General features: G+C 37.3%; 1 protein-coding gene and 1 long non-coding RNA gene across 20 annotated transcripts in view; one reads left to right on the top strand and one right to left on the bottom strand.

Annotated features, from left to right (window-relative positions):
• The window catches only part of PKP4 (plakophilin 4), a 210,093-nt gene that overhangs the window by 83,104 nt on the left and 99,469 nt on the right, over positions 1-27,520 (bottom strand). For 15 of the 18 annotated variants that reach the window (XM_032479493.1, XM_032479498.1, XM_032479500.1 and 12 more), the window contains one exon: positions 15,558-15,670. The exons of the other annotated variants lie outside the window; for them this stretch is intronic. In XM_032479493.1, the coding sequence (XP_032335384.1) occupies positions 15,558-15,670 (113 nt within the window). Of the gene's footprint in view, positions 1-15,557; positions 15,671-27,520 lie in introns of those variants that run through there. 18 annotated transcript variants of the gene reach the window in all.
• Positions 874-21,141, top strand: LOC116663637. 2 transcript variants are annotated; one of them, XR_004319880.1, is made up of 3 exons: positions 874-1,448; positions 16,406-16,410; positions 21,130-21,141. It is a non-coding gene; the product is annotated as an uncharacterized LOC116663637 (long non-coding RNA). The 2 variants fall into 2 exon arrangements; XR_004319879.1 differs by having other exon boundaries at positions 874-2,329.

Below are 27,520 nucleotides of genomic sequence, written 5' to 3'. Positions count from 1 at the left end.
CTCTCCTTTCTGTTCTCTCCAATTCCTTCAGAGGCAAGGAAACAGAAAGGGGGAAATTTTTTTTTAATTTAAAGTGAGAAAAGAAAGAGCATTCACAAATACATTCTTTTGAGAAATGTATAAAACAAATCGAATCTTACATTTTTAAGGAAAGCTGGCACTGGTAAGGAGCAGAGCAAGGGCCTGTTTTTCTACTTGTGCTACGTGAGACTGAGCACAGAGTTAACGTGGGACTAGGCCGTAAACATGTGCAGAGATACACTGGCTAGAATCCCAAACCTTTAAAATCTGTCATTACACATAGCTTTGTTTATGATATATACAATTTCATTCTGAATATGTAGAATTTAAAATGCTTTAAAAAGCCTATATAAAAATTTACCTAAAAGGAATTTTAAGGTGTTATAAAACTAAATGTTAAATTAAACTTGTACCACCCTGATTATTTATCCTGTTTAGGCACTCAAAAGCAGATGATTTATTCACATACCATTCTCTGATACTCATGCAAAGACACTATCAAATTTGGTGTGTGTCTAAAGAATGATACTCACTTTCTGCCCACTGATGACCTAGAAGAAAACTGCATTTTAAAATTTTTATAAATAATTAACTTTCTTTATTTCTAAGGAAACTTTTTTTTTCATTATGAGTGTAAAAAGGAAGAACATGATATACTTCTTAAACTTCTGCTTTGCTTTGGAAAAAATTATGCTTCTCACTGGAACAGCATTGTCAGCTCTCGATTCGTGGACAAGCACCATAAACAGCTGTTTCAGTGCTGAAGGAGGAATGGATTCACATACGTGGGACAGAGTACTGACCCAGCATCATCAATAACTGCCCAGGAAGAAGAATGGACACAAAAGGACACAGCCAACATCTGGCAGAGCATATGCTGGGCTTCTAGGTAGTAAGACTTACAGGAACCCAGCAAAGCAGTTCTAGAACACTCCAAATCTCCCCTGAAAGCTCTCTCGGATCCCTAATTTGTCCCACAACCCCCTACTTAACCTCTTCTCTCTTATCCCTCACACATAAGTGTACACGGTTTCCAAACTACTGAATAGGGGAATAAAACAGAAAACCGCCTGTTAGAATGAATGAGAATGAAAGACAATGATGACACCGGAAAACAGAGTCTCTTAGGACAGCATTCTTGGTACCTAATGGGTGACCCATAAGCACTGCTCAGTATGGAGCAGGCCCTCCACGGCACACAGACAAGGGAAATGGCTGGACCAGCCTGTGTTAAATTCCTTGTTTCAATATCCAGCACTCTCCTTTTAAGAAATATGAATGAAAAGAGGAATGATGGTTCACATCATGACAGATGAAGTGGCTGACCTGCTTTATCTTTCTTTCCCCTTTGCTCCCTATCCCATTAATTGCCACAATGAGCCAACATTATTGATAGAAAAGGCAGTATGAAGTATACGGCACATATTGTGTAGATTCATAGTCTAATTTAACTTACATACTCTTCATTTAAACTAATGAAGAAAACATCCATCACTAAAATTTTAAGAATTATGACTATCCTAAAAATGAAGCAATTAAGTTTTAACCATAATTTCAGTCAGAAAATTAAGAGCCCAATCACTTAACATTTAAACTTTTTGCTATGCAACATTTAAAACACACATGCTTACATACATATAAAACAAAATAGTGTAACGAACCCCCTATGTTTTCATTACCAGCTCCAACAATAAAAAAAAAGGGAACATGTGGTGGTCACACTTATTTCATCTATAAATTTGCCCACTATTTTCTCTGCATTACTAGATAATTTTGAAGCAAGTCTCAGATATCTTATCACTTCAGTAATAAATACTTTAGATGTCTCTCTAAAATACATACTTTTAAAAGCCCATAACCACAATAACATTATCACACCTAAAAAAATTACCAGTAAAATTCTTCAGATCAACAAATATCCAGCCAGCACTCAAAGTTCCTGTCTGAATTTTTTAAAATAATTATTTGAATCAAGACCAAAACAAGGTCTACACATTGCATTTGGTTGCTGTGTCTTTAAAAAATTCTTTTTATGCCTAGTTTTGCCCTCCCTTATTTTTTTTTCCTGTTTGAAATGATTTCACTTGCCCTGCAGAATTCTCAACAGACTAGATCTAACTAACAGATGAGCACAATGTCATTTAACATGTTCCTCTGTCTCTGATCTCCTATGAACTGGTACTTTTAGCTAGATGGTTGAGCAATTTAGGGGCAAGAATCTGTCATAGGTGATGGTTTGCAATTCCCATTGCATCACATCCGAAAGCTGTAATTTCTGTCTTCTGTAGAACATAAGATGGATCAGTGAGTTCAGGTGCTGTCAGCATGATCCATTCACTGTAAAGTTTCCCATCATCTTTTCAGCTAATAATTTGCGCAGCCACTGATGATCATTGATCTAGGTACATTATTTTGTCAGTGGTTGCAAGAAAACCCCCAAAATCCAAAAACTCAGCCAAGATTTTAACTTCTAAACTTGTTCTTAATGTACTATTCTGGTCAATAGTACAGTTTCTACCTCTGTATTTATGTTCATAAAGAATACAATATTACTATTTGCAAATAGTCTTTACTGAAAAGTATTTTGCTAATATTGCTCAGGAAATAGATATAAATTTGTAGTTTGTACTTCCTAAGCCCCAGTTCTTATATGATGGTTGATAATTTTATCCTGAATTTTCTCTATGGCTCAAAGAGCCTTGCTACTGATAATGTAACTAAAGTTGGGGGTAGAACAGCCTTTAACTGACTTATTTTGAAGCAGAAACAACAGATCATAGGATCCTAGAATAACTGGCTGATATTTGTTCTTTTCCAATTAAAAAAAAAAGGCTAAAGGCTAGAAGAAATGAACACATATACCCTGAAGACACTGCTCCCTGGCTTAGAAGCAGTCCAATAATGCAAACCGAATAAACTATTTGACAGTGGTTAAAATGTATAATTGTTTAATACAAGATTTTTAGCTGTGAAAATCTGTAGCCTACAGGCTTTTTCCCTCTTCAGTTTTAGCGTGTTTTACCCCCTATTTAATTGTGGAGTAAGACAACAGCAGAGCAGAAAAAAATCTATGTAAAAAACAGATTAGATTGATTTGTTATTAAACAGATTGTGAAGCCTCAGGGAGGAGAGCTATAATAACAATTCAGTCACCACAAAGTCTGGCAAACTTGTCAGTTGTGTTTCCTCCACTTGGCAGACATGCCATGTTCATTTTTATGGCAAGCTGATTAACTGCTGAAAATGCACTAATGGACAATTTTCACTTTTAGGTAGATAATCACATTTCCAATTTCCTTTTCTATACATCATTGGCTTAGAGCTGTATACAGCAGCAGGTCTCTGAAGGGCTGAGGAAACATCTCATCACCCACATCTTTCTCTGTGTCCTTAACCTGCCAAATGGTAATGAGAATGTGAACTTAACACCAACTTTCCTTTATTTCATCATAATGATTAAAGTCATTAGATGAAGGAATGGTAAATCGCCCCTACCCCAAATAATGAACTGCAGAAAGTACATTAATGGCAAAGTTTTTCAAGATTGTTTTCTAGAATCTTTGAATTAATATCTACATGACTTCTTGTAATGTCTCTGATCAACCAAGAATAGAGATAGCTGTCACTCCAAAGTTTCCATTAAGGAGAGACAAAATAGTGGTAGTGGAGTAGGGCTGGGGGGTAAGGGTTTTATAGTTGCCTTTATATAGCAAGCAGTTTCTACATAGACTGTGTCTATCTGCGGTGGTAGCGTGGAGGTAAATGGAGTGCCTAAGTCTTTCCAGATCAATTTCCAGACACCCCAGTGGAAAAACCAATAGAACAACACTATCCTTTGGAGAAAATATCTTAATGTTAAATTCATGTGTACTGTAATAATGAAAACCAAAGCAAAGTAAAACACAAAACAAACCAAAAAGGAAAACCTACTGAACAGTAAGTAGATAATGGGTACAGAGCACTGATCAGCATAAGTGTGTATTATGTAATAGGTGCTCAATAGCTATTGTTTTCTCCTGTCTAAGAGAGTTACAAAGTATTTTTACCTAAGGATATGAGAGTCAAAGACCTCCCTTGATAGAGCCAGGACAGACAATGTAATCTGATCAATACAGCACTCTTCAAAAATTAAAAATAATAAAATATAGACATATATTTTATGCTGATATTTGGGTGCTTCATCATAGTTACACACTAGCAAGGTCCCTTCTACTAAATTGGAAATTCCAGGCTTTTGTATCTTTGTATTTCTACAAGATAGCAAAGGCAGAAATATTTACTGAGTGAATTTAGAGAAGACATCATAAACATCTGCAGAAAAAAATAAATGCAGAGTTACTAAAGGAAATGTGGAAAGAGAAAGGAATGTCAGCATCATTTGTTTGGTCAGATTAGGAGAATTTGGGGACCACTATCATATATCATGTAAGAGGTTGTTTCTCCTACATATCTGTCATAATACTAAAGATTTTCATTCTAAAAATAGATTAACAGAGTGTACTTTTGTGTTGTGATGTACTAAGGCCTGTACTGTTTTAAGATATATATCCCAGAGTTATTTCAGCACAATAAAACTAATGACAGAACCAAAAAGAGTAAGCCAAATTACCCATTAGAAAAATGGGCAAAGGATATGAATAAAAGAGGAAATGCAAGTGGATCATTAGGCTATGAAAAGCTACTCAATCTCACTAGTCATCAAGAAAATATAAAGTGAAATGAGATAACGTTAGACTGGTAAAATTCAAAGAGCCTGCCTAATATTAAGTGTTGGTCAAGAAAGAGAGAATGAGAGCCAGAGAGAGACAAAAAACCTGGAGCTTTTCCACACACTGCTTAGAGTGTGCAATTGTTGAGGTACCTGAGAAAGTAATTCAGCAAGATCTAGAAAAACTGAAAATGTGCATTCATTATGCCCCAAATATTCTACTTCTAATGATGCCTTTTCTAGAATCTTACTCATGTAAACCAGGAGATAAGTCCCAAGATGGTCACTACTGCTTTACTTAAAATATTTAAAAGTGGAACTTAAATGTTCTTCAATAGGGGAATGGACAGTTTAATTTTCTATGGCATAAATATATAACAGCAGTTAAAAAGCTAAACTAGATCTACATATATCAATATGAATAGAGCTCAAACATTGAGCAGAGGAATCAAGATGCATATTGACACATGGATTATACCACTTGTGTATGTTAAAAAAGCAACACAAAACATGGGCCACGGGTATATGTGATGTATACATATTATATAAAAGTATACAAAGTAAGACTATATACTACCTAATACCTACTAGGAAGGGAGAATGGGGCAAAGAGGTCTTGAATTATATGTTTAACATATTTTTTACATAAAAAAGTCAAAATAATGAATTATCAACACTTTTCAATTCTGAGATGTAAGTACCTGAATTTTTCTCATATTATTCTCTGTACTTTTTAGTATTTTTGGCATTTCTCAAGACAAAGACTAAAAAACACAAAATAATTGTAATAGGAAAATATAGGATGGGGGGAGAGTATAGCTCAGTAATATAATACACGCTTAGCATGCACGAGGTCCTGGGTTCAATCCTCAGGACCCCCATGAAAAAATAATAATAGAGAAATAAGTTAAAAATAAATAAATAAACCTAATTACCCTCCCCCCAAAAGAAAAAAAAAAAAAAAAGAAAATACAGAGTTAAAGCAGTTATTAATTTTTATAAAGCAGTAAAGGTAAATTTTCCTAAAAACTATCATGAAATAAACTATATGGCCTATTTAAATTATAATTTATCAATATATACACATGGTTAAAAAAAAACCTAATGACTAAGAGCAGGGGCTAGTAATATAATCCTTGTATTGATTTAGTAATTCATCACTGTTAAATATTTTAGGAATAGTAATTATAGGATGTGAACTATGAAAAATGAAAGAAAATGAAATAATATTATTTAAATTAAAACAGTTCTTTAAAAGTTAATTAAATAATGGCATGGTACATATATTTTAGATGCATGGGCTTCTGAATTTTTAAAACTATTTTCCTCTTCATTAGTTAGGAAAATTAATACAGTGGGCTGCCTCTATATTTAACCAAATATATTAAAATAGTCTTAATCTGAAACTTTGATTAAGTATGAACTTGATCTCTTTTTATTGTTCTTCCTAACCATATCACCAACTTAACATTTTAAAATGCTCAGTTAAAGAAATAGTTAATTCATTTTGAAATATTTATTCACTATGATTAAAACATTTTGTTTGCATAATGTTCTAGGTCTAGTATTTATGAAAACTACTTGGCCTCTTCTTAGGTTAAAATAATTTAGCTTACTGGAATACTGGTTGAATTACCTTGGGCTCACGCCCTACAGAAGGCTTAGTTTATGTAAGTTTAATTCAAAAGTGTAGAGACAGTTGCTACTTGGAATTGTATGTCCCAGATGAAACTGGCTTATGACTGGAATGGCAATGAGAAGTTAACAATTAAAATGCCTTTTGGAAGAACTGTGCTTGAGTAAACTGCTCCAGAAAGTGACTTGTGTAGAGCTGCAGGTCAGCCACAGACTCATTTGTATCTTTCAGATGTGTTACTCCTTACTGTGTTAACACAGGAGAGTTGTATCATAAAAATTCAGTGTTACTAAACTTGCTCAGAAGTGCACCCATTTATTAAATATTTGCTGTAGAGATCCCAAAGAGGGTTTCTGATAATCACATTCAAATATCAAATAGTTTATTCTTCATTTAGTCTGAATTTCAAATGAACTCAAGACAGCTTTTGTTTGTTTGACTACTAAGAGTCACTAGTGACCAAATACAACACTAAGAAAGGAAATTTGCTGAACTATATTCTGATGAACATCAGAGGGCTCCCAAATAGCTTACCTACTATGCACTTAAAACTAATTCAACTAGCTCAGCAATATACAAGGACTTGCCGTAACAGAAAGCAAAGGAGACAAAAAAGAAAGCAAGCCCTTGTAAGGAATATGAGGAAGAACAGAGAGGCTAAGGGGAATCTTTACAACTCCCAGTGCCTCTCCATACCTCTAAACTAAGAATGCCTGAAACAGAACCCTTGGGATTTTCCCTTCTTAAAACCTGAGACACAGTAGCACGATTCTCAATTGCCAAAAAGTGGAAACAACCCAAATGTCCATCAAGTGATAAAGGAATAAGCAAAATGTGGTATATCCATACAATGGAATATTATTTGGATATAAAAAGGGATGAAGTACTGATACATGCTATATAACATGGATGAACCTTGAAATTATCATGCTAAGTGAAAGAAGCCAGTCACAAAAGGCTACACACTGTATGATGCCATGTACAGGAAATGTCCAGAAGGGGCAAATCCACAGAGACAGAAAATAGATTAGTGGTTTTGGGGGGCTGGAGGGAGGGAAGAATGGGGAAGGAGTGCTAATGGATTGAAGGCTTCTTTTTGGGGTGGTGAAAATATTCTAAAATGAGAGTGGTGATGACTGTACAGCTCTATGAATATACTGAAAAATCCTGAATCATACCCTTTAAAAGTATGAATTTTATGGTGTGTAAACTTTATCTCAGTAAAACTATTATTTAAAAACCTCAGGTTTTGGCTGGTGAGAACACTGAAGGTCAAAGGGACAGAACTTTATCAAGCATCTTCCTGAAGTGGTACATTAAATAAGCAATAAGATGTCAAGTCACAAACATTCCATCTTTTCAAAGACTTCATTTTTAAAGGATGTACCATTTGAGGAAGTGTATTTCACAATGACTTAAAAATACTGCTGAAGAAAAGACCTGACCCATGAAAATGCCTTTTTTGCTACTGTCAGCCCTAAGCCATTTTCAGAGTTTTTAATAGTATCAGTGGGAGCCTGATGGGTACTACCAGATGATCCTATAAAGCAAAAGCAAAAAAAAAAAAAAAAAAAAAAAAAAAAAAAAAAAAAGCCTGAATGGTAGTGGGGAATCAAATCTTTTCATTAAAAAATAACAATTCTTTTCTTAAATGGAGATAAGAAGACTATTTGTCAAGATGGTATGGCCTTTTTGAAACCATAAAGAATTCTATTTTAGCAGAATTTCAAACTAACTGAAAACAAAGAGATAATCTCAGGAAGAGTGTGAAGTCATTTAATTTCAATATTGCCACCCATTCCCTGCCCCCACATTCAGTGGATACATATGGACAGGGTATTTCTCAGGGTCTAGAGTAACTTCCTAACACCCATGGCAATCCTTTAAAGGACAGACAATGTGAAGGGGCCAACTGCTTCCAACTGGCATAAACAAATTTTAAAACAATGTGCAAAAAATCAAAACAAAAAATTTAAACTATACTTTAATTCCAAAACTTGCCACCGGTGTTTTTCTACAATTATTAAAAGGTCCACCTTTTAGGTACCTCTTTTTGACTTCAATATAAATGAAAATTTAGTGGTTCATCTTAAGGAGCAGACGAGCCACGTTATTTACAAGATAAAATATGTAGACCCACTTTATGTGTCCCAAGGAAATAAACTTTCTCTTTACCAACCACTGTTTATCTAGAAGTAAATGAGAAGTGAAGTTTCTGTTTCTGGGCAATGGTCAGACTCTAAGCCTGCTATCAGAAACAGTTTTAAACTTCTGTACTATAAAATTTCAGAGATAATTTCTTGAATTCTGAGATGATCAAATTTATATTTACTGACTCTTCAATTTGAAGTATATTTTCTTCTCCTTCCACAGTTTTGTTACCCAACAAGCTGAACCACTGGTGTAATTTGTCTGCTCGGATGAAACACACAGCACACGCCATACCCTGTACACTTGACAGCCGAGCTGGCCTTGTAGTAAGTAGTTCCCCTGGCCAAGGCCTCCACTCACAGAGTGCAGGTTGCCACTGGCGGCCTGTACTGATTCCCAGCCACTACTAAATTAACATCCCTTGGGTGCAGCTCCAAGCTACTTATCTCCCTGAGAATTCCTCAGGCAGGTGAGAGCCATTAGAAGTTAGAACAAGCATATCAAAGTGGGAATTTAGGAATAAGATAAAAAGTTAGCTGGAGGGAATTATCTCAAACTTAAATTTAAAAAAATCTTTTTTGAAGATCATGAAATGCAGCAAACTTTTAAAAGTGGTTGTCTCTTTCTGGGGGCTAATGGAAACGTTCTATATGTCAATCATGATGGTGGTTAGGTAACTAAATGTCCAAATGCCAGAAATCATAAAACTGTATGCCACAAAGGGTGAATTTTACTGTTAAGTAAATTATACTTCAATAAACCGGACCTAAAAATAAAGTGGTTATCTCTGAATGGTAGAACTATGGATTTTTCTCTTTATACTTTCTTGAACTTTACAAATTGTCTAAATGAGCATTCTGTAGCTTCACAGTTAAAAAACAAGTTAGAATGCTGCTTTGGCCACCCCTGTCCCCTTCCATGCCCTTGGGAGTATAGATGGGCAGGGGTGGTCCCAGGGTGAGGGTAAGTCCCCTCGCTGTAGCCCCATCCAGAGAAATATAAAGTAGACTAGGGTGAAAACAATACCCCACTGATGATACTACAAAGAGAAAAAGAATAAATTCTATATTCATCAAAATTTGGACTTGAAGGTTGTTGCTTAGCCCAAGGGAATGAAGAGATTTAAAGGGCATTATTGTCCTGTGAGGTGCCTGTGCTATGAGATTCTCCTGGGATGTGCTGTACCTACGTCAGTGTCCCCTGAGGACCATTTCTGTTGCTAAGGCATGCGCACTGGCACAGTGACCTGCAACACAGGACCTGTCACATCTCAGTACCCACTGCCACCCATGCTCTAAAGGCTCTGTGGACAGAAACAGTCATCATGGCATGCTGCTTGCCTGGAAAACCTGAAACTGATCCATCTATACATATGCTAAATATTATCCTCCAGCCAAACTGGAGAGACAGAGTGGGCCTCCGGGGGAATTTTAGCTAAGCTGTTTTTCCATCCATTTATGTTTCATTCAGTAATCAAAGAAAGCACACTATGAGCCTGATTTTGTAAGTTAGAGAGAGACTACTGGGACACTGTTTGCCTCATCTTGCAGTGGTCTCTCAATGACAGCTCACAAGAGAAACCACTCAAGTCTCAGCCCCAGGAACAGTGAATCCTCCTGAGCAACCTGGTTTGTTTTCGTCTTCTAGACACTGAATCATGTAATTCATTACTGTTTCTTTCTTTAGCATGGGTACTAGGACACTCAGAGCCAGAGTGGCTCCCTACTCGCAGGTAATGCATGGAATATTAATAACATACATTTTGTAAACTATTTAAACCTTGGCTCCATCTTATTTTTCTAGTCTTCCCTTTGCCCTAATTCCCTCACTCCACTGTTGGTTTCTGTATTTTCTAAAGATGTTTCAAATACATTTGGAGAGGTAAAATAGTACATAGATAACTACAGTGTACTCTGTAAAATGCAGAAAGGTTGTAACTTTTCAGTAAACTGACTCCACAGCCTATTTTCTATGAGATGAAATATTAAATGCAGAGAAACTATAGTATACTCAAAAAATGCAAAAGTCAGTATCTTCTCTATTGACTGATCCCATAGCCTATTTTAAATAAGGTAAAAATTAAATATATATAACCATACTGTACTCAGTGTAAATGCAGAAAAGAAATAATTTACTAATTATTTCCACAGTGTACCTTTAATCAGGTCAAGTACTAAAACATAACTATTAAATGCACAGATAACTATAGCATACTTGGTACAAAGGCAGAAAGTCTGTGAATTTGCTATTAACTCCTCCCACAGCTCATCTTCAGGATTTCTCAAAGTTGGAGTGATTATTTTTGGTCTAATATATCATTTTTGGATACAAGCACCATCAATTCCAGATTAAGGATCATTATATATTTATATTGCTTATGCTATTACTTGTGTTAGTAATGCTTTTCTGCAGTCAATAAAACAAACGAACAATCATATTACATATGGGTTTTTATTACATCTTGTTTAGAAGAGTACGGCTTCCAAAGGGTCATTAATAGAAAGCCTAGCAATCATTTTAATCACTAAGATTTTTAAAGCTCTCAGGAAGGCACACTGTAAGGGAACTGCCAATGGTAATTGTGCAGCTCACTTTTTAGGACACTTCCTAAATAATTACATGCAGAAGCCCAGTTTTTCTACTATAAAATGGGAACACCTCATGGCACGGGTTAAAAAAAATCCATCTTTGGTACTCCAAGTGTGAGGAAACCGAATTTTAGAGCCATTTGGGAGAGGGCTCTACAGTATACTATTTATCACAATATTAGAAACATGTATTAAACAGGACCTCATGCCACTGCCTCCTCCTTATTCACAGGGTGAAGCCAACATGGCAAAAACTTCGGACAACTGAAAAAGTAAATCAAAGCATTCATTATCGCTTGAGATTATATTTGGACTGGGAAAAATAAGAAAATCTTGCCGATCACCTTACCAACTCTGACACAGAATCTAAATCAAGCAATATGGAAGATAACTCGTTTTCAAATCCCCTATCCTGCTGACTAAACTCACTTCCACATAAGAAGGACCTGAATCAAAAGGAAGCTTCCTGGCCGTAAGTAGTGACCATACTTTTCATTTCCTTTGAGCTAATCAGACATGGCTGACAGGAAAGAGGGCTTGAGTCTGGGAGCTATTTTCTCTTTTTCTCTATTTTTAGATTTTGGTTCCAAGACTGATGGTGGAGACTGACAGACACTAGGGGGATCTCTAAAGTGACAGAATAAAAACCTATGCTCCTTTCACTAACACCATTTTCTAATGGGCTCCTGGCAGTGTGCAAACCTTGTGGTCACAGAACAGAGTAAATGTGTCAACAGTCTTTTTAAGGTTCACTGAAAATCACACTGAAAGGTGTGAAGAAGGCAGATACGAGAGAGGGTGAATAGAAACCCGGAGATAAAAGTAGATCACCTAATGGTAAAGCATCCTTATTTGAGAAACTCAGATCACACGGGGCTTAATTATGTTTCAATACTCACTCAATGAACACTGTGCCAGGGCTGTGGGGGTGGGTGAGCCTTACCACCTCAAAGGAGGGACAGAGGGACAATCATGAAAGTTCAGAAGAAGAGAGATGACTTTCCTGGAGAAATCTGGGAAAGGCTGTAAGAAAGGATTAGCACTTAGAGGTATGAAGAATACATGAGAATCCATAAATTTGTTTTCAGTGTTTGTGAGAAAGGGTGGAGGGCGGTATAAATTGGGAGTTTGGGACTAGCAGATACAAACTACTATTTACAGAACAGATAAACAAGGTCCTACTATATAGCACAGGGAACTAATTTCAATAATTTGTAACAACCTAGACTGAAAAAGAATATGAAAAATATAGATATATGTATAACTGAATCACTATGCTGTACAACAGAAACTAACACAACATTGTAAATCAATCATAATCCAACTTTTAAAAAGTAAAAATTAAAGTAAGATAAAGAATACATAAGAACCTAACGTGAGACGAGAGGAGGGCAACAAAAGTGGATCAATTACCATTCCAACTGGAGTTCACCGAATAGACACATCCTTACTCCAGTTATGGCTCCATTCCATACTAGACTCCTGTCCTGCTGCCTGGCCTCTCTTCACTCTGACCCACATCCTACACTATCAGGACTGCCTCCAACAACAAGTTTCAACGGATCTCCTTTATAGACCTAATGAGGGTGAAGCTTAGCATTCCCTAGTTCCCCACAATCCAATACCAGCTTTCCCTTTCCAATTTCATAAGCCTCTAGGTTCTTTTAGGACACATCCGAGACACTACAAGCCTCTTGGGGCTCTAGTACAGCCACAGTGGGGATCACACATGCCCCTGCAAACACTTTCCTTCCTTCTTGGGTCAGCCTGGCTCCCATTTCTACAGGACCCACTCATTCACCGGATGCTCACTGACTGAGCCCCAGTGCACGTCGGGCACCAAGCCAGGCACTGAGATCCAGACACAAAACCCTAAATCACTGATAGTAAGTATTACTCACAATATGTATTTTACTAGCAGATTTTTAACAAAGTTATAGAGTTAGCTAATTCAGACTATATAACCATAAAATTATTCAACATATTAAAACTTAAAAGTATAGAAAAATAAGCTAACAGTCATGTATGTTATCAATAACCCCCTCACTTAACAGATGTTAACATTTTTTGTCATGTTTGCTCCAAATGGTAATCTTAAATAAAATGTTACAGATTTGGCCAAAGCCTAATTCCTGATAGCTTCCTCCTCCCCTTCCTTTCTAGAAGTACCACTATCTTAAATTGACGTCATTCCAAAACAGTTTTTATACTTTTATTAGACATGTACTGAATCATAAATAATTTCACACACTGTTTAAATTCAGTATTGTGTATATTTTGAAATGTTCATAATGATAACCACCTATCTATCCTTTTGTAACATAGTTTTCACTTGTCTATTTTGCAAAGGTGTCCATGTTGACACATGTAGTTATTTAACTGCTCTTGAGTTTACTTATCCACAGTTCATTTCCCATTTCTATACTGATTCTAGTTTTTTACTTTTGTAAATAATGGTACAATAAGCATCTTTGTACCTCTTTTCCTGTGCACACCTGTCAGACTTTATCCAATGACATCAAGTTCTTAAAGTTTTAAATTCTACTCTCCTGCTTGCTGATTCTCACTCATCGTTGAGTTTTTTCAACTTGAGATTTTATTATCTGATTGTGAGTTCATCTTTGGTGATGTTAGTTTCTCAGCTGGGGATTCCTGAATAATGCACAGTTACATTTGGGCTCCAGACCCACACGTGGTGCACACAGAGGGTTGTCCTTTGAGGGTCATGGCTTAACGCGGTGTTCCTAAGTCCAAGTGTACCACCATGAACACACAAAGCCTCATACTTTGGTCCCTGCAGGTGTATTAAACCTAAGACTAGTGCTTTTTGGGGCTTCGACTGGGTCAGGGCCTCCAGCCCTGGCAGCTCAAATGCTTCTGGCTCCAGCTTTCGGTTCTCTATCTCTAGTATCTAGGGATTTTCCTTTCTCCTTTGCCATTTCCTCCAAGTACTGACTTGAATTATTGATATATCAAGTACTTCTAGGAGTTTATTAAGAAAAGTTTTATGTTAGTTTAGTTGGCTAAACTGCCAGAATGAAAGAAAGTCCTAACTGAAATCTTTAAACCTTGATTTAATTTTTCTAATAATACAAAATTATATTTGAAAAAAATCTTTTGGTCCATACTTTTTGGAAATATACAATACTGCATTAAGTTTGTGAATTGCTTTTTATGGTGCTAAAGATATCAATAACCTTTAAAAAATACTGAATAAAAGTAAAATAAATTTTTGTTTTGACAATTTTAACATCCTTGATAATTATATAATTGAGTAGCACAAAGCTAGAGTTAGAAATTTTTGATTTATAATTTTACAGATTGCTTATAATTTCTCTTCCTATAAAAAAAACCTGCCTGGATATTTTTTAAATGATCACATAATTTGATATCTGTGTTTAAAATGTTTCTTGATCTTATTTGTATGTTTTATGCCTTACTAAACATACAAAACTAAAATATGCACAACTGTTAAGAGTCAGAGATAAAAAAAATTCATGAGAATACAACTTATCTGTCTCCTATTTTAAATGCATAGCAACCAGCTGGGAAAGAGAAACTACAGAAAGCATTCTATTCACCAAGAAGGACTTTTTGGCTACAAGTAACAGAAGATACTGAGAAGCAGAACAATTATGATGTTAGGAACAAAGGAGAGACAAGTTAACTATGGGCACATACCTACTGAGGAGTAAACAGACCAGGCTTAAAAGTGCAAGCAACAGAAGTATTTTATGGTAGGCTTCACTAGAATATGTAAATACTAAGAAAGGAGCCTCCAGATTGGATAAGCAGTGATTTCACCATTTGGAGCTTGTGGCAATAATTTATGTAGTAATGATGTTTTAAAACAGCATAAGAGGCTATTTAAATATAAAACAATCCTTGTGATTAAATGTGTGTTTTCAGTAATATACTAGCTTTGTATTTACTACATTTGACTGTACAATTATCTCACATAGTATTTTGTATAGTACTTTTACAGAGCTCTGGAAACACCCAAGGTAAATTGAAGGTATTTTTAGAAGCTGGCTAAATGTTTTCACATAGAAATATCTCTTAGTTAAAAAAAAAATATATATATATATACACACATATACCAGGTTTTCAAAGCCAATCAGCTTTACCAAATAACTAGCAATAACTAGCAATTAATTGTGAAAAACATCCATTAACCATGTCTACATGTAAGAAATCAAATCTCTAAAGGCAGTATAGGAGCTTTTGCTAGAGAAGCTTACCAGTGCCATCCATACAGAACGTTTCTGGCACAGGATTGAAGGTTAATATCACAAGAGGTTTCTCAAAATTAGAATAAATTGACATTTTTGTCAAATTCAGGAAGGCAGGTTAACAGTGACAACACTAAAAGGATCATTCACTGCATCTAGGACAACTTAATATGGCCTGTGACTGCAAGACCTGTAAGAAGATCGAGCCATTGGCCCTGTACCTGGTGCTGGCGATGCTGGGTGATTCTGCTCCAAGCCTACATCTTTCTAGCTGACTGGCCACAATCTGCCTTTCCACCTCCAGTTCTCGGGTGAGTCGCTGAAACTGAAGCTCCTGTGAGTCAAGGAAATAAAAGGCATATAAGGCACCAAGTTTGCTCAGGCAGATGCATAATTCATGTACGTCACAGGAAACACAGGAACATACCCATAACACAACGTTATAGTGTGGCCTTATGAAATTGGGGTTTTGGGTAGAATTGCGGGCCAAAACAACCTACTAATTTGTAGCTTTTACAAACTCAGAGGCACTAGAATATGTGCCTTTGTTTGGAGCTGGAAACATGTAGATCTTTATTTGGCCTTTTTTGGGGGGTGGGGTTCGAATTGAACCTTCAAACGGTACTTTTGCTAGTGACGTAGTAAATGTAAGGTTTGCAGAGTCCTTACTTGCTGTGCCTGCATTAGAGGCACACCAGCCAATACAAGCTCTTCACCCTCAGCAGCTGATTTTTACATCCCTCATGCTGTGCATTAGCACAGCATTAAAAACAACTGCCACAACAAGACTCACTTGACCGTGTTTGATACAGAGCCTTTTAATTGTTATGAAAAAAAAGCATAATCCCACAGAAAAAGTCTTGCTATATTTATCTACAATACAAATTTTTTCTACTGTCACAAATGCATTCATGTGTCACTGTATGAAGGGAAAGGAGAAAAAAATAATGAAAAAGTCTGAGCCATAAAACAGAATTTAAAATTGTATTAAAAAGCTAGAAAGACTGTCTAAGGAAATTATATTCTTCATTCTATGATGCACTATGAAGGCAAAGAAGTTCTATTCTAGGAGATGTTTTAACATTATTTGTACTTATCTCGTTGATACCTTGACAGGATTTTAACAGGAAGTATGCGATGCTACAAAATATCTACAAATCAAATCAAGTATACTCTGAAGGTGCTAAGCCACAAGTGACATCCCCAGTAACACCCCCAGCTCCCTGGTGCCGTAGGAACTCCTCACAAGTCTACTCAAAGGAAATGCTGAACTGTAAGCAGTTTAACTGGACAATGGCTGCGAGTTCAAAATACCCAGCAGATGAACCCTATGCCTAGAAACTACCCTTAGAAAAGTTTTCAGAAATAAAACGACCTTAGTTTTGTTTATAATTATAATATTATTGACAATATATTTATGACAATGTCTATTTGCTTGCCATGGAAAAATAAAAACAATTCAAAAGTGTACTAACTCCCTGTGGAATCAGGCAAATGTGCAATTACTTGACAGCACTGGCTGTGCAAATTCTACAAACTATTTTCAGAATAATTCTTAAGAAATAGCCCCTGAAGTCCTTACTGCTTCCTGATATTGAGAGTCCTTTTCTAGAGAGCCCAACTGGAGTGAGTGTAGAGGGCAGGGCCTGAATCAAAAACAGCTGGCTCAATAACACTGCACAACAGGACCACAATCTGTGAGTGGGATGTTGCCTACCTCTGCTTAACAATTCCTAGGCTTTTAATAAATGTTCAACAACAAAAGATGAGATCAGTTATAACTGTGCAACACTTGGTAACAGGGTAAGATAATTATTTTAAGGACAAATAGTATGGTTACTTCACATTTAGTCTTTCTTTGCCCTTAAACAGTATCATATTTTTTGTGATACAGTTCTATTCTTTCCATTATTTTGCTCAATTGTTTTCCCAGAAGAATGGCTGCTTGTATCAAGCTAGCCCAGGAAAGGATCTGTGAGTCTCAAAATATTCCCCAAGCCATCAAGTTACTTTTCTCAGTTCAGTGGCTATTAGGGATTGAGGGCTCAAGTGTTTTCTTCATTTTGGGATGGCCAAAATTTACCAGTGTAGGATTAAGGCACATTTCAAGTTAGAACATGAAAAAAATTTCCAATAATAGAAAAAAAATTCTATTTTAGTGGATTTTTATCATGCTTACAGCTGCCTATGGCCTTTTGAGCATCCTTACAAAGAAATGGGGGATTTCCTGCTTGAAGGCAGAAGCCAATATTTACTGTCCCACAATTTCTTCCCTCAGAAGAAGAGACAGGTGACTGGCTCCACCAAGAAGATGCTCGACAGTGACTCAGATGCTGAATCCAAGACGCGGACATCAGAAAACATGAAGCTCGTTTTCTCTCTTTCTTCTCCCTTTCTTCTACTCCCCTACAGTAGGATTCAAGGTCAAGTTTCTAACATGGAAAGGACCTGCACACAAATGATGTTTATGCTTGGTGGCAGTGGCAGTGGCAGTGGCAGTGTTTTCTTTACTTGATCTGACACAGTTCCTGGAAGCTTGGTCTCGAGTCTTGTTCTCCAGTTCTTGCAACAATTGTGGGAATTCACCTATAATCACTTAATAAACACTTTTCTTCTTTCATCATGATCCATCTGTTTCTTGCAACTAGAAACGTTGACCAAAACGTGTAGAAACCGTTTATGGTTGTTAAGTTGCTAGAAGAGCCTATGTACCCACGATGCAGCTACATTTTCTTAGAAGTTGGACTATTCCTTCCACATTCATGTGGACGAGTAAAGGCCACACTGTATCCCTCCTGGCTGTGGAGCCCATAATACTGAACATCACCGGCTGCTTTTATCAAACCATTCTACCCTTTGTTCGCCCACACTTTCCACAAGTAGGACATCATCAAAGCCCTCAAAGCAGACGGTCAGGAAGCTAATTTGTAATGGTTACATAATACCTGTGAATATTTACAAGTAACATATATGTATGCTTTGTTGTAAAATTATGAATATTACATCTACAGAATATAATTTGAACTCCCACATGTGACTGGCACCAAGATGGATGAGTAGGATATAAAGATTTAACAATTCTGTCTCTACTGTTTTCTTCGATGTGGAAGATAGCATTACACAGTCATATAAAAACACATGTAATGATTTCCAAAATCACACTCATTAAGATGATTATGCTGAGATACCACCTATAAATTTTACATTTCAATATTTTATCCTCTAAACATAGAGTGTGAAGGCTGATTCTTACATAGGTATCTAAAACTGGACATCTAAATTATAGGGGAGTCCTTTGAGAAGAACAAGGAAATCATGCTAAAACTGCCCATGATTTGGTAGCTGACAATTTCCTCCTAAATTCTGTCCAACAAGACCATAAAGAAACTTAGAAAGCCAAAGCTACTAACACGCCATAGAAATGGAGTCAGTTTAGGGGGACAGTATGCTCAATGGTAGAGCACGTGCTTAGCATGCACGAGATTCTGGGTTCAATCCCCAGCACCTCCATTAAAAAAAAATCTAATTATCCACCTAAATAAAAACTAAATTAAAAAAAAATGGAGTCAGTTCACATGTGTTTGGAAGCTTTTCTTTATATTGACCTCATCTCTCTCAGGTAAGTATACTGATAAATACTCTCTGAAAGTCAAGGTAACAGAAGAACACAAAGATTCACTTTCATGAACTTGGATGGCAACCAGAGCTGCATGGTCTGAGACGGCCCGAAGAAGGACTTGCCGCCTCAGTAGTCAGTGCCTTCAGGGGCGCTCCAGTGGCAGAGAAGCTCCTTGCCCAAGGGCATGCCCTTCTGGGTGTACTGCATCCAGCTACCGATTGAGAGGTGCCCAGATTTGCTCCAGAGCTTCCCGTGGGCTTGATCGGCCTACATGGTATTCAGACTTCTCCCCTGCCCAGGCCTGCCTCTCCCTACCCTCTCCTCCACACATGCTGGTCTGTAATAAACACCCTGAATGCAAGACTCCCCTTCCATGAGAACTCACCCTTAGACAGTACTGGTTTTTTGGCTTCCTTTTATATGACAGAATTCTTTTCTCACTCCCATATCGTGAGATTCTTTAAATGTACAGAAAAAGTACAGATAGTAACATAATGAGTTTTGCTGAACCCCACCCAGCTCGAGCAAATCTTACTATTTTGCTACATTTGCTTCAGGTTTTTTGAGAGAGAGAACACAGATACAATGAATCCCGTGGTTCTCTTTCCTGGGTTCTATTCTTCTCTCTTCCTCCCTCCCCAGATGAAACCATTACCCTGAATTTGGTGTTTAATACTCACATGAATATTTTATATTACTACTACTCCATATATACAGATTCATACATAATATATATATTGCTTTGCATATTCATACAATTTATATTAACAGTATACTATACCCAGTCTTCTGCAGATTGCTTTTATTGTAATATGATTTTGAGATTTAGCAATACCAGGACACATAGATCTAGTTCATTTCCATTGCTCAATAGTATGCTATTGTATGACTCCAGCACAATATATCTGTATATTCTCATCATGATGAGCCCTTGAGTTGTTTACAATTTTGTGCAATTATAAGAATGCCGCAAAATAAGCAGCCTGTATAAATCATTTTGTGCACATGTGCCAGACCTCTCCAGTAGAGATGGAGAAGTGGAACTATTGGATTGAAGGCTATGCTCATCGTCAACTTGGTAACGGTTCTCAAACTACTTTCCAAAGTAGTTGTACCAATTTATAGTCCAGTCAGTAGCACACGTGAGTTTCAGTTTCTGTATATTTTCACTGATATTGACTTGCATTTTGGTGCTTAAATTTCTTCCTTCCCTCCTTCCTTCTCCCTTTCCTCCTTCCTTCTTTCCTTCCTGTAATCAGATAGGCATGGGATGCTATCTTGCATTCATTTTATTTTGTATTTCCCTGCTAACCAGTATCTTTTTATGTTTATTGGCCATTTAGGTTTTTAATCTCATAGATATGATAAACTCTCAGGGGCAGACGCTTCCCCTAGGGCTACTAGCACCCAACCCTGTCCTCTTCTGTGGGACAGGTTTCCCAATATCCTTACACTAATGTTGTAGCTTTGCAACCTTTGAGGTTTAGGCAAGGGATCTCGCAGAGAGTCCTCGCCTTGGGCAGCCCTCAGAGGGCATGCAGCATGTGCTGGCAGACGGCCCCTCTGCGTCCCCTAGGCCTGACACGTACCTTCAAGGTGGAAGCCAGCTTTACTGCTTGCTTAGCTTAGGAGACTCTCTTGTTGGTTTTTGTTTCTGTGAATACTTTCTTGCCAGCTCAGCCTTGGTTCTAAAAAAACGACTTAAATACTTTATTCAGCATATTTAATTTCTTTCAGAGGAAAGACTGGTTAGGGTATTGAATATGCCAGCAATGGGGCATCTCCCCAGCTTTTTCATATTTTCTCTTAATTTCTCTGAGCTACATTCAGGGAGAGTTTCTCAGTATTTCCTTCGGTTCACTATTTCTCTGTTTGCCTCCTTAAGGGTTTACCTCATCTATTTTACTTTTCTCCAATGACAGTATTTTCTGAGACTTCTAGTTGGTCCTTTTTCACATCCATCTGTTCCTGCTGCTCATCTGGAGTGAAACCTCTTATTTCTCCCTTCCTATTTAGGTTTACCTTTACCTCAACTCCAGGTACCTCAGCCCTAAATGAGGCTTTAAATTGGTGACTCAGTGTTCCTTTCAAACAGAAATAATACTACATACACATCAAGTCACGAGGTGCCTGTCTCCTGCCGCTGGCTTCCAGAAGCCCCGGGAAGCTTTAAGCAGGAAGAGCACCACTCCAGACCCCGGCTTCAAGGACTCTGGGGTAGCACTGAAAACAGGGCAGACTTCACTTCACCCTCTTGTGGCCTAGTCTCTCTCACCCTCATTAAATCCTCACTGACGGCCAGCAGTGACCTATCTCCTGACCCTTTCCAACTGTGCCCAATTAAAGCCTCATTCCGGTTTCCAAATTCTCAGAATATTCTCCATCTCTGGGTTACTAAGACGACTCTCCACCTACAGGCTTTAATTGTAATGTAGTTCTTTCCTGAAAATACTGCTTTTTCTGACTGCACTCTGGTAAGGACTATGCATTCTGCACACAACACACCTGGGATGCCACAGAGCAGGGAGCTGGCCTTCTCCTGGCTCCTCAGAACCTCTACTTATGAGTGGGAAGTTGTGTACAATATTTTTCATTCTTCTCCTGTCAGTACAATCTGTAATCATACTGCCTCCTACGTCTTTGACATTAATAAGCCGTGTTCTTTTTTTCCTAATTGGTAGAGACCATTACTCTTCCAAACACGTGCAAAAGCTCCTTGTGCTTTGGGGCTCATGCCAGCCAACCATAGGTGCCCACCTGTATCACTAGCATCTGTTTACTCCAAGTTGTTCTAACTGATTCACTAACTCAGGAGTGGCTACAAGAGTCACCACCGCCATGATGGTAGCCATTAAGAAAGAGCAGTAGGCATTCCTATCAGGCCATCAGCAATGACACACTCAGCCTCCTGTCCCCACATTCTCACTAATTCTCAGTTCCCTTCCAGACGTGGTGGAGGCAGTGTTCCTTCTGGTCTAAGGTCAGCCCCTCCACGCTGTCTTGTCTCTTCCAGGATCTTGCTTCTCTTTCTTGAATTGTCAGCTTCCGCTCAGTTTAATGCTCAAATCTTTCTCATCAGGATCTCAGGACTTCTTGATCTCAGTACTCCTCAATCTCTGTTTTCTTCCCTAGTTGACCTATACTACCTTCTATTAAATATTTATCTTTAAATTGACTCCTTTTTAAGATAGTGTCTTCCCAGTATTAAAATCATTGAAATCCTGGCTTCTAAGGCTTCTGTATAATTTTCTTACTATAAATTGAAATACATAGTTTTTAAAGACGTTCTTCTGTGTACTACAAGTCAATTTACATCAGCAGTACATGACACCAGGCGTCAGCATACCTTTCCCTGCCTATTCATCTCACCAGGAAAGTTCTGAGTACTGGTTATACCGAAGGAAATAAACTGACATGGTCATTATTTGATGCAATCAGCACTTAACTAAGGAAGCATTCTTATTTCAATCATTGTTGCTTAACAATCTTCCAATAAATAATTCACATTTCAAATTTAGTATGGTGAAAGAGTTTCATATCACTAAAAGATCAAATATCACTGAATGATAATGTCAGATTTTTAAGGTTCAGAAGATTTGACAGCATATGTCCTATCTAAGGACGTACTACAGCATTTTTTTTCTCTTTCCCATGTTTAAAAGATGAGTAAATTATGGCCATGATCATATCTTTGAAGCTCTTAAATCAGGCCTAGGGAACTATTTTAAAAATGAATATTTAAGAGCTAATAAGAAATCCACAAAACATCTCAAATACCATTCCTTAATTTAGGCTGATACCAAAACCAAAGCAGTCATATTTTCAAAGCATCCTTGAAAATTCTCAACCTTAAAATAACCACCCAATAGTGCAGAGGTGATCAAATGTCCTGATCGTCTACCAGTTTACTTAATAACTGACCAGTCATTATTAAGTCTCCTTGGTAGTTGATAAAAATCAAGCACAATTAATTATGGAAATGCCAAGCATATGATGTCTATCCCCTTTGTAATGACTAGATCCCTTTGTTAAAAACAAACACTGCCTTTCTCAACCAAACCACATTCTGAGAACATCAGTGTCCCCACTGTCCCCCAGGTCTGCCCTTAAAGGAAAGGGTTCAAATCTTCAAGTCAGTTTGAAAAATGCTGCCCAGACAATTCCAAGTCTTGGGGGTTCACAGTGACACTAGCATATTAAAAGTTCTGAGCTGTCTACCAGTAGGAAATTGGCTCACTTTGCATAACCTAGCAATTCTTTGACTTCTTGAAACCACACACACTTTTCCTTTTCCAAGAAGTAACTATTAACATCTCAAGAAATAATATTGTCTTGCAGAACACAACTTAGGCAACACTGAAAAATTCAGCTCATTCTTACTGTATTTAGGGATGCTTGAACTAAGAGGTACTATCCTGTATTGCAAATTAAAAATATCTTACACTGGGAAACAAAATTTTAATTCCTTTTAACCAGGATGAATATTTACAAAGGGAAGGTCACCACAAAGGGTTAACCCTCAAATGGAAACTCCTGACTTCATGCCACTCTGAAGACAGGAAGGGGACACATCATTAGGATGCTTCTGCTGGATTAGTTGCCCCTCACTGCTTCTTATGTTTAGATTGTCTTTAAGATAAAAGAAAAATACAAGACACAACCACCAATCTGATTTTTTGTTATACTAGCTAACATTCTAACAGGAGATGAGATGATCAACATTCAGATCTTTGGTGTTTTATCCTACTATCAAACCACACAGGAATATACCAAGTTCTAGCTTTGATATCTATCCTCCAGTTTTAATGAAGCAGAGAGAAAATAGCAGAGCTTACCAGATGCTCTAAATTTATATTCTGAAGCCCAAGTTCTTATCTGTAACTCTGTCACCAAAGCTCCTTTATGAGGACATCAAAATAAAGGAAGAGAGGTTTACATTAAAGCGCACTAATGAGTTTTGCTTAGAGGCTAAGAAGACTAAGGCATTGAGGTAAAAGCCCTTCCCATGGCACCACTGACGGCTTCATAAAACCTTACCTACTCAACAGTAACTCATTGCCGTGGCTCTTTAATCTCTCCCCCGGTGATCTCTGACCACTGCACGGGTCTATGTACACCAGTGATGTCCAAATCCACCATCTTGAGTCAGACTCAAACTGATGTTTTCAATGGTGATGAGCTAACAGCTCTTCCTGCAGGATGAGCCAAGCCCACACCCACCTCTCCGGCCTCCTGTGTTTTCTATTTCTCCACTGCAGTGGTTCTCACAGTACCGGCCCTGAGCCAGCAGGATCAGCATCACCTGGAAACTTCTCTGAATCAGGAGTCGGGTCCAGCCACTTGTGCTTGAACAGGTCCTCCAGGAGAGTCTCATGCATACAAAAGATCCAGAAGCACAGACTTAATGGAACCACCATTCCTCTTTTACTCAGGCTCAAACTCCAGGTGTTTTAACCTTTCCACCATTTCCTCCCTTTCTCTTACTTAATTCCCCAGTCCTCATATATTAAATGGCTTCCCGAATCCTGTCACTCAACCTACCACTGTTGAATCCATTTCCTCCCTCGCCATTCCTGCCAGTGCTACCTGTGGATGACTGCAGTAACCCCACGCTGTCTTCTCCACACCATGGTGGTGAGGGGCCTTGCCTCTGCTTTTCACGTTTCTTCCAGATAAATCTGTTGAGGGCATAATACTACTCATCAATAATCTCTATCCTTTACTGCATGTTTACTGGGTTCCTGGCTCACTGCTAACTGCTTGATATGCTTTACTTTGTTAACTCCCTAGTCAGCCTGCAAGGTATCAAGGTTTACCCTCATTCGTAGAGGGCTGATTTCCCTGAATTCATTCAAAACTAGGATTTGAAATCACAACAGTCAGACTCCTAACTCCATGGTATTGACACTGTGTACCACGCCCTTTCCATCCAACCTGTAATACAACTTATAAACAGCCAACTGCAGTCTGCCCCCCAAGTACCTTTTTTCGGTCTCCTGCCACTCCTCTTCATGACCCTGGATAGAACAATTCAGGATTTCCTACACACACCACTCAAAGCATCTTCTCACACTGCTCCATCCACCTGAAATACAACCCTCCTGTGGGCCTACAGTCCTCTACCGAGCCCTTGGGTCAAGTACTTGGCCATCACACCTGCTTGATTTACTAGGCTGAATTCTTCTTATAGGAAAGTGAAGTCTGTATTTCATCCATCAAGCTCCCTGCAAAACCTAGACAAGAAAACCCTGCTAATTCATTCAGGGTGAATTTTACGTGGCCCATTTTACTTAGTATGTTATAATTGATTACATACATTCTTAAATTTATTGATTATTGAGTATTTTTATATAAAGACAGGTATAATATATTATGGCTGATCCTTTATGAAACTCTTAGAGCACTTCAAACATAATAATAATCATATCCTTATAATGTAGATAAAAGAAATTAGAAAAACCAGTGGTACAGAAGAGTTTTCTACTTTTATTTAAAGTCACAGAGAGATATCAAGGCAGGGCTAGAATAAGAACCTAGATTTCCCCAAATTTTGTTCTTTTAACAAGTTAGCTCTATCAGGAATTTCATATTCATGGTGGCAGGGATAAATAAGTTTTTTTTTTAAAGAAAAATAATACTGTGCATAATTTCAGTGGCAGAGTGGCTTCATGCTGTTAACATGACTTACTCCAAGCCACTGCATCCCCTCCCCTCAACTGCTTATACCTGTTTCCATCTGCCAAGTTCCCTGCTCTCTCAGGCACTGTAACCCGCCTCTCAGAAAATCAGGAGTTCCCCAGCCTTGGTATGATGTTCTTGAAAACCTGTCCACCAGTCCACTGACACTTTAAATTATTAAACTAGAAATGTCTTCTTTTATTTTCATTTACCTTCTTCTCTCCTAAGCATTGAATATGTGTGTGTATGAATAAGTGTGTGTAAATGAAAATAATGCTAGTTAAGTCTTCTATTAGTTGATGTTTTACTAATTTATGTTTACTAGTAGTCAAATAAATATTCAGTAAAAGAGCCACAACATGAAAAATGGATTCTGGGAGCCAGGGCTAGTTATAGTTGTCAGCGACAAGTCTTGCTGTCATTTTCCAACAAAGCAGGTATTTGGTAAAATTAATGTCAAAAACACAAGGTGGTTTTCCTTAAAATGTAATGTCTTAAATACCTGATTAGGCATTACTTTAAAATTCATTAAGATATTACGAAAAATAATAATGAGTTAACATTAACAATTTATCTGGTTTTAGTGTACATAAATATTTCAAAATTAGCAAGAGCACTGATGTGTATCACCTAATGTTAGATGCTTATTTGAGAGTTAATTGACTGCACAAATGATAATAATGCATATAGATCATTATTTGCTAAAACGGAAAAGTGAGAGAAATAAATGACCAATCTCCCATTTCCTCTAAGTGGACTAGTTACTGCAAACACAGCAAAGAATATGAAAATGATAAGAGAAACAAAACAAGGCTAAATTTAATCTCCCTTTCTTCAGTAGGTCTAATAAATAGCACTAGGGAATAAGAGGCTAATTTTTTAAATGATTAATTTAAGGTTTGGTTAGCAACTTAATGAAATGTAATGGGGAAAGAAAACAAATACTGTCTAGTGCAGGTAGATCTTTTATGATTATACTTTACAAATTACTAGGCTTCCTTCTACAGTTGTTCTTTCTGCTTTGCAGCTATTTTAAGGCTAAAGTGTGTGTGTGTCAGGGGGAAGTTACTGGTATAAGAATATATATTTATTAGTTGTGCTCTAGTCAATTAAATGGCTCCTTGGGAAGGCTTGTTACTTGGTTCAAGAGGTATAAGAGGTATTCAACTGTTTTGTTTTTTTAACTTTTTAATTTTACATTCTATCTATATGGCTTCACTAACATCATTTGTTTCTAAACCTCTGGAAACCGTCCTGGGAATCTTGAGAAATAAGGTTAAGGAAAAGCAATGTATTATTGATAACCATAGGACGTATCTAACGTAGAAGAAACATTAAAGTCTTAGGACAGAACTGGGGCACGTCAATGCGCCTGCATTCAGACTCATGCCCACCCCACTCTTCAAGTCCACAAGTCCTTCCATACTCAGTGTCCCTGTTTTTCTCTGATTCTCTTGCTTTCTCCCCTAACATCCAACTCCTTCTACTGTTTATGTATATAGAAAAGCAATTTAAATTTACTCTCTGTTACTCTTATTTAATAGCTGTATTTTTCCTACTTAGCTAAAAAAAAAAAAAAAAAAGAAAAAAGCATACAAGTTAAATAATGCTGTTTTACTAGTGTTAGGTCTATGTGGCTCTCAGCAGAAAACAAAGAAAAAGAAAAAGAGAAAAAGTTCTTAGAAAAAAGTACCAGATTTCATTATGTTATTTTCATTGTTCAGACTAAATTACTTGTCTGAAAGAATCTTTAAATTATCATATTTTAGATTCTTTTTCTCTTGCACACAACATATACTCATGAAATAATACATCTGCCCCCTGATGTTTGGAACAGGTATAATTTGTTATTGAAAGTCCTCTTATTAATACTAAGTACCACCAAAT

This window comes from Camelus ferus, chromosome 5, assembly GCF_009834535.1.
Source record: "Camelus ferus isolate YT-003-E chromosome 5, BCGSAC_Cfer_1.0, whole genome shotgun sequence".
Lineage (NCBI taxonomy): Eukaryota > Metazoa > Chordata > Mammalia > Artiodactyla > Camelidae > Camelus > Camelus ferus.
Note: the sequence above shows the minus strand (reverse complement) of the source record. Positions and strands in the feature narration are given on the sequence as shown.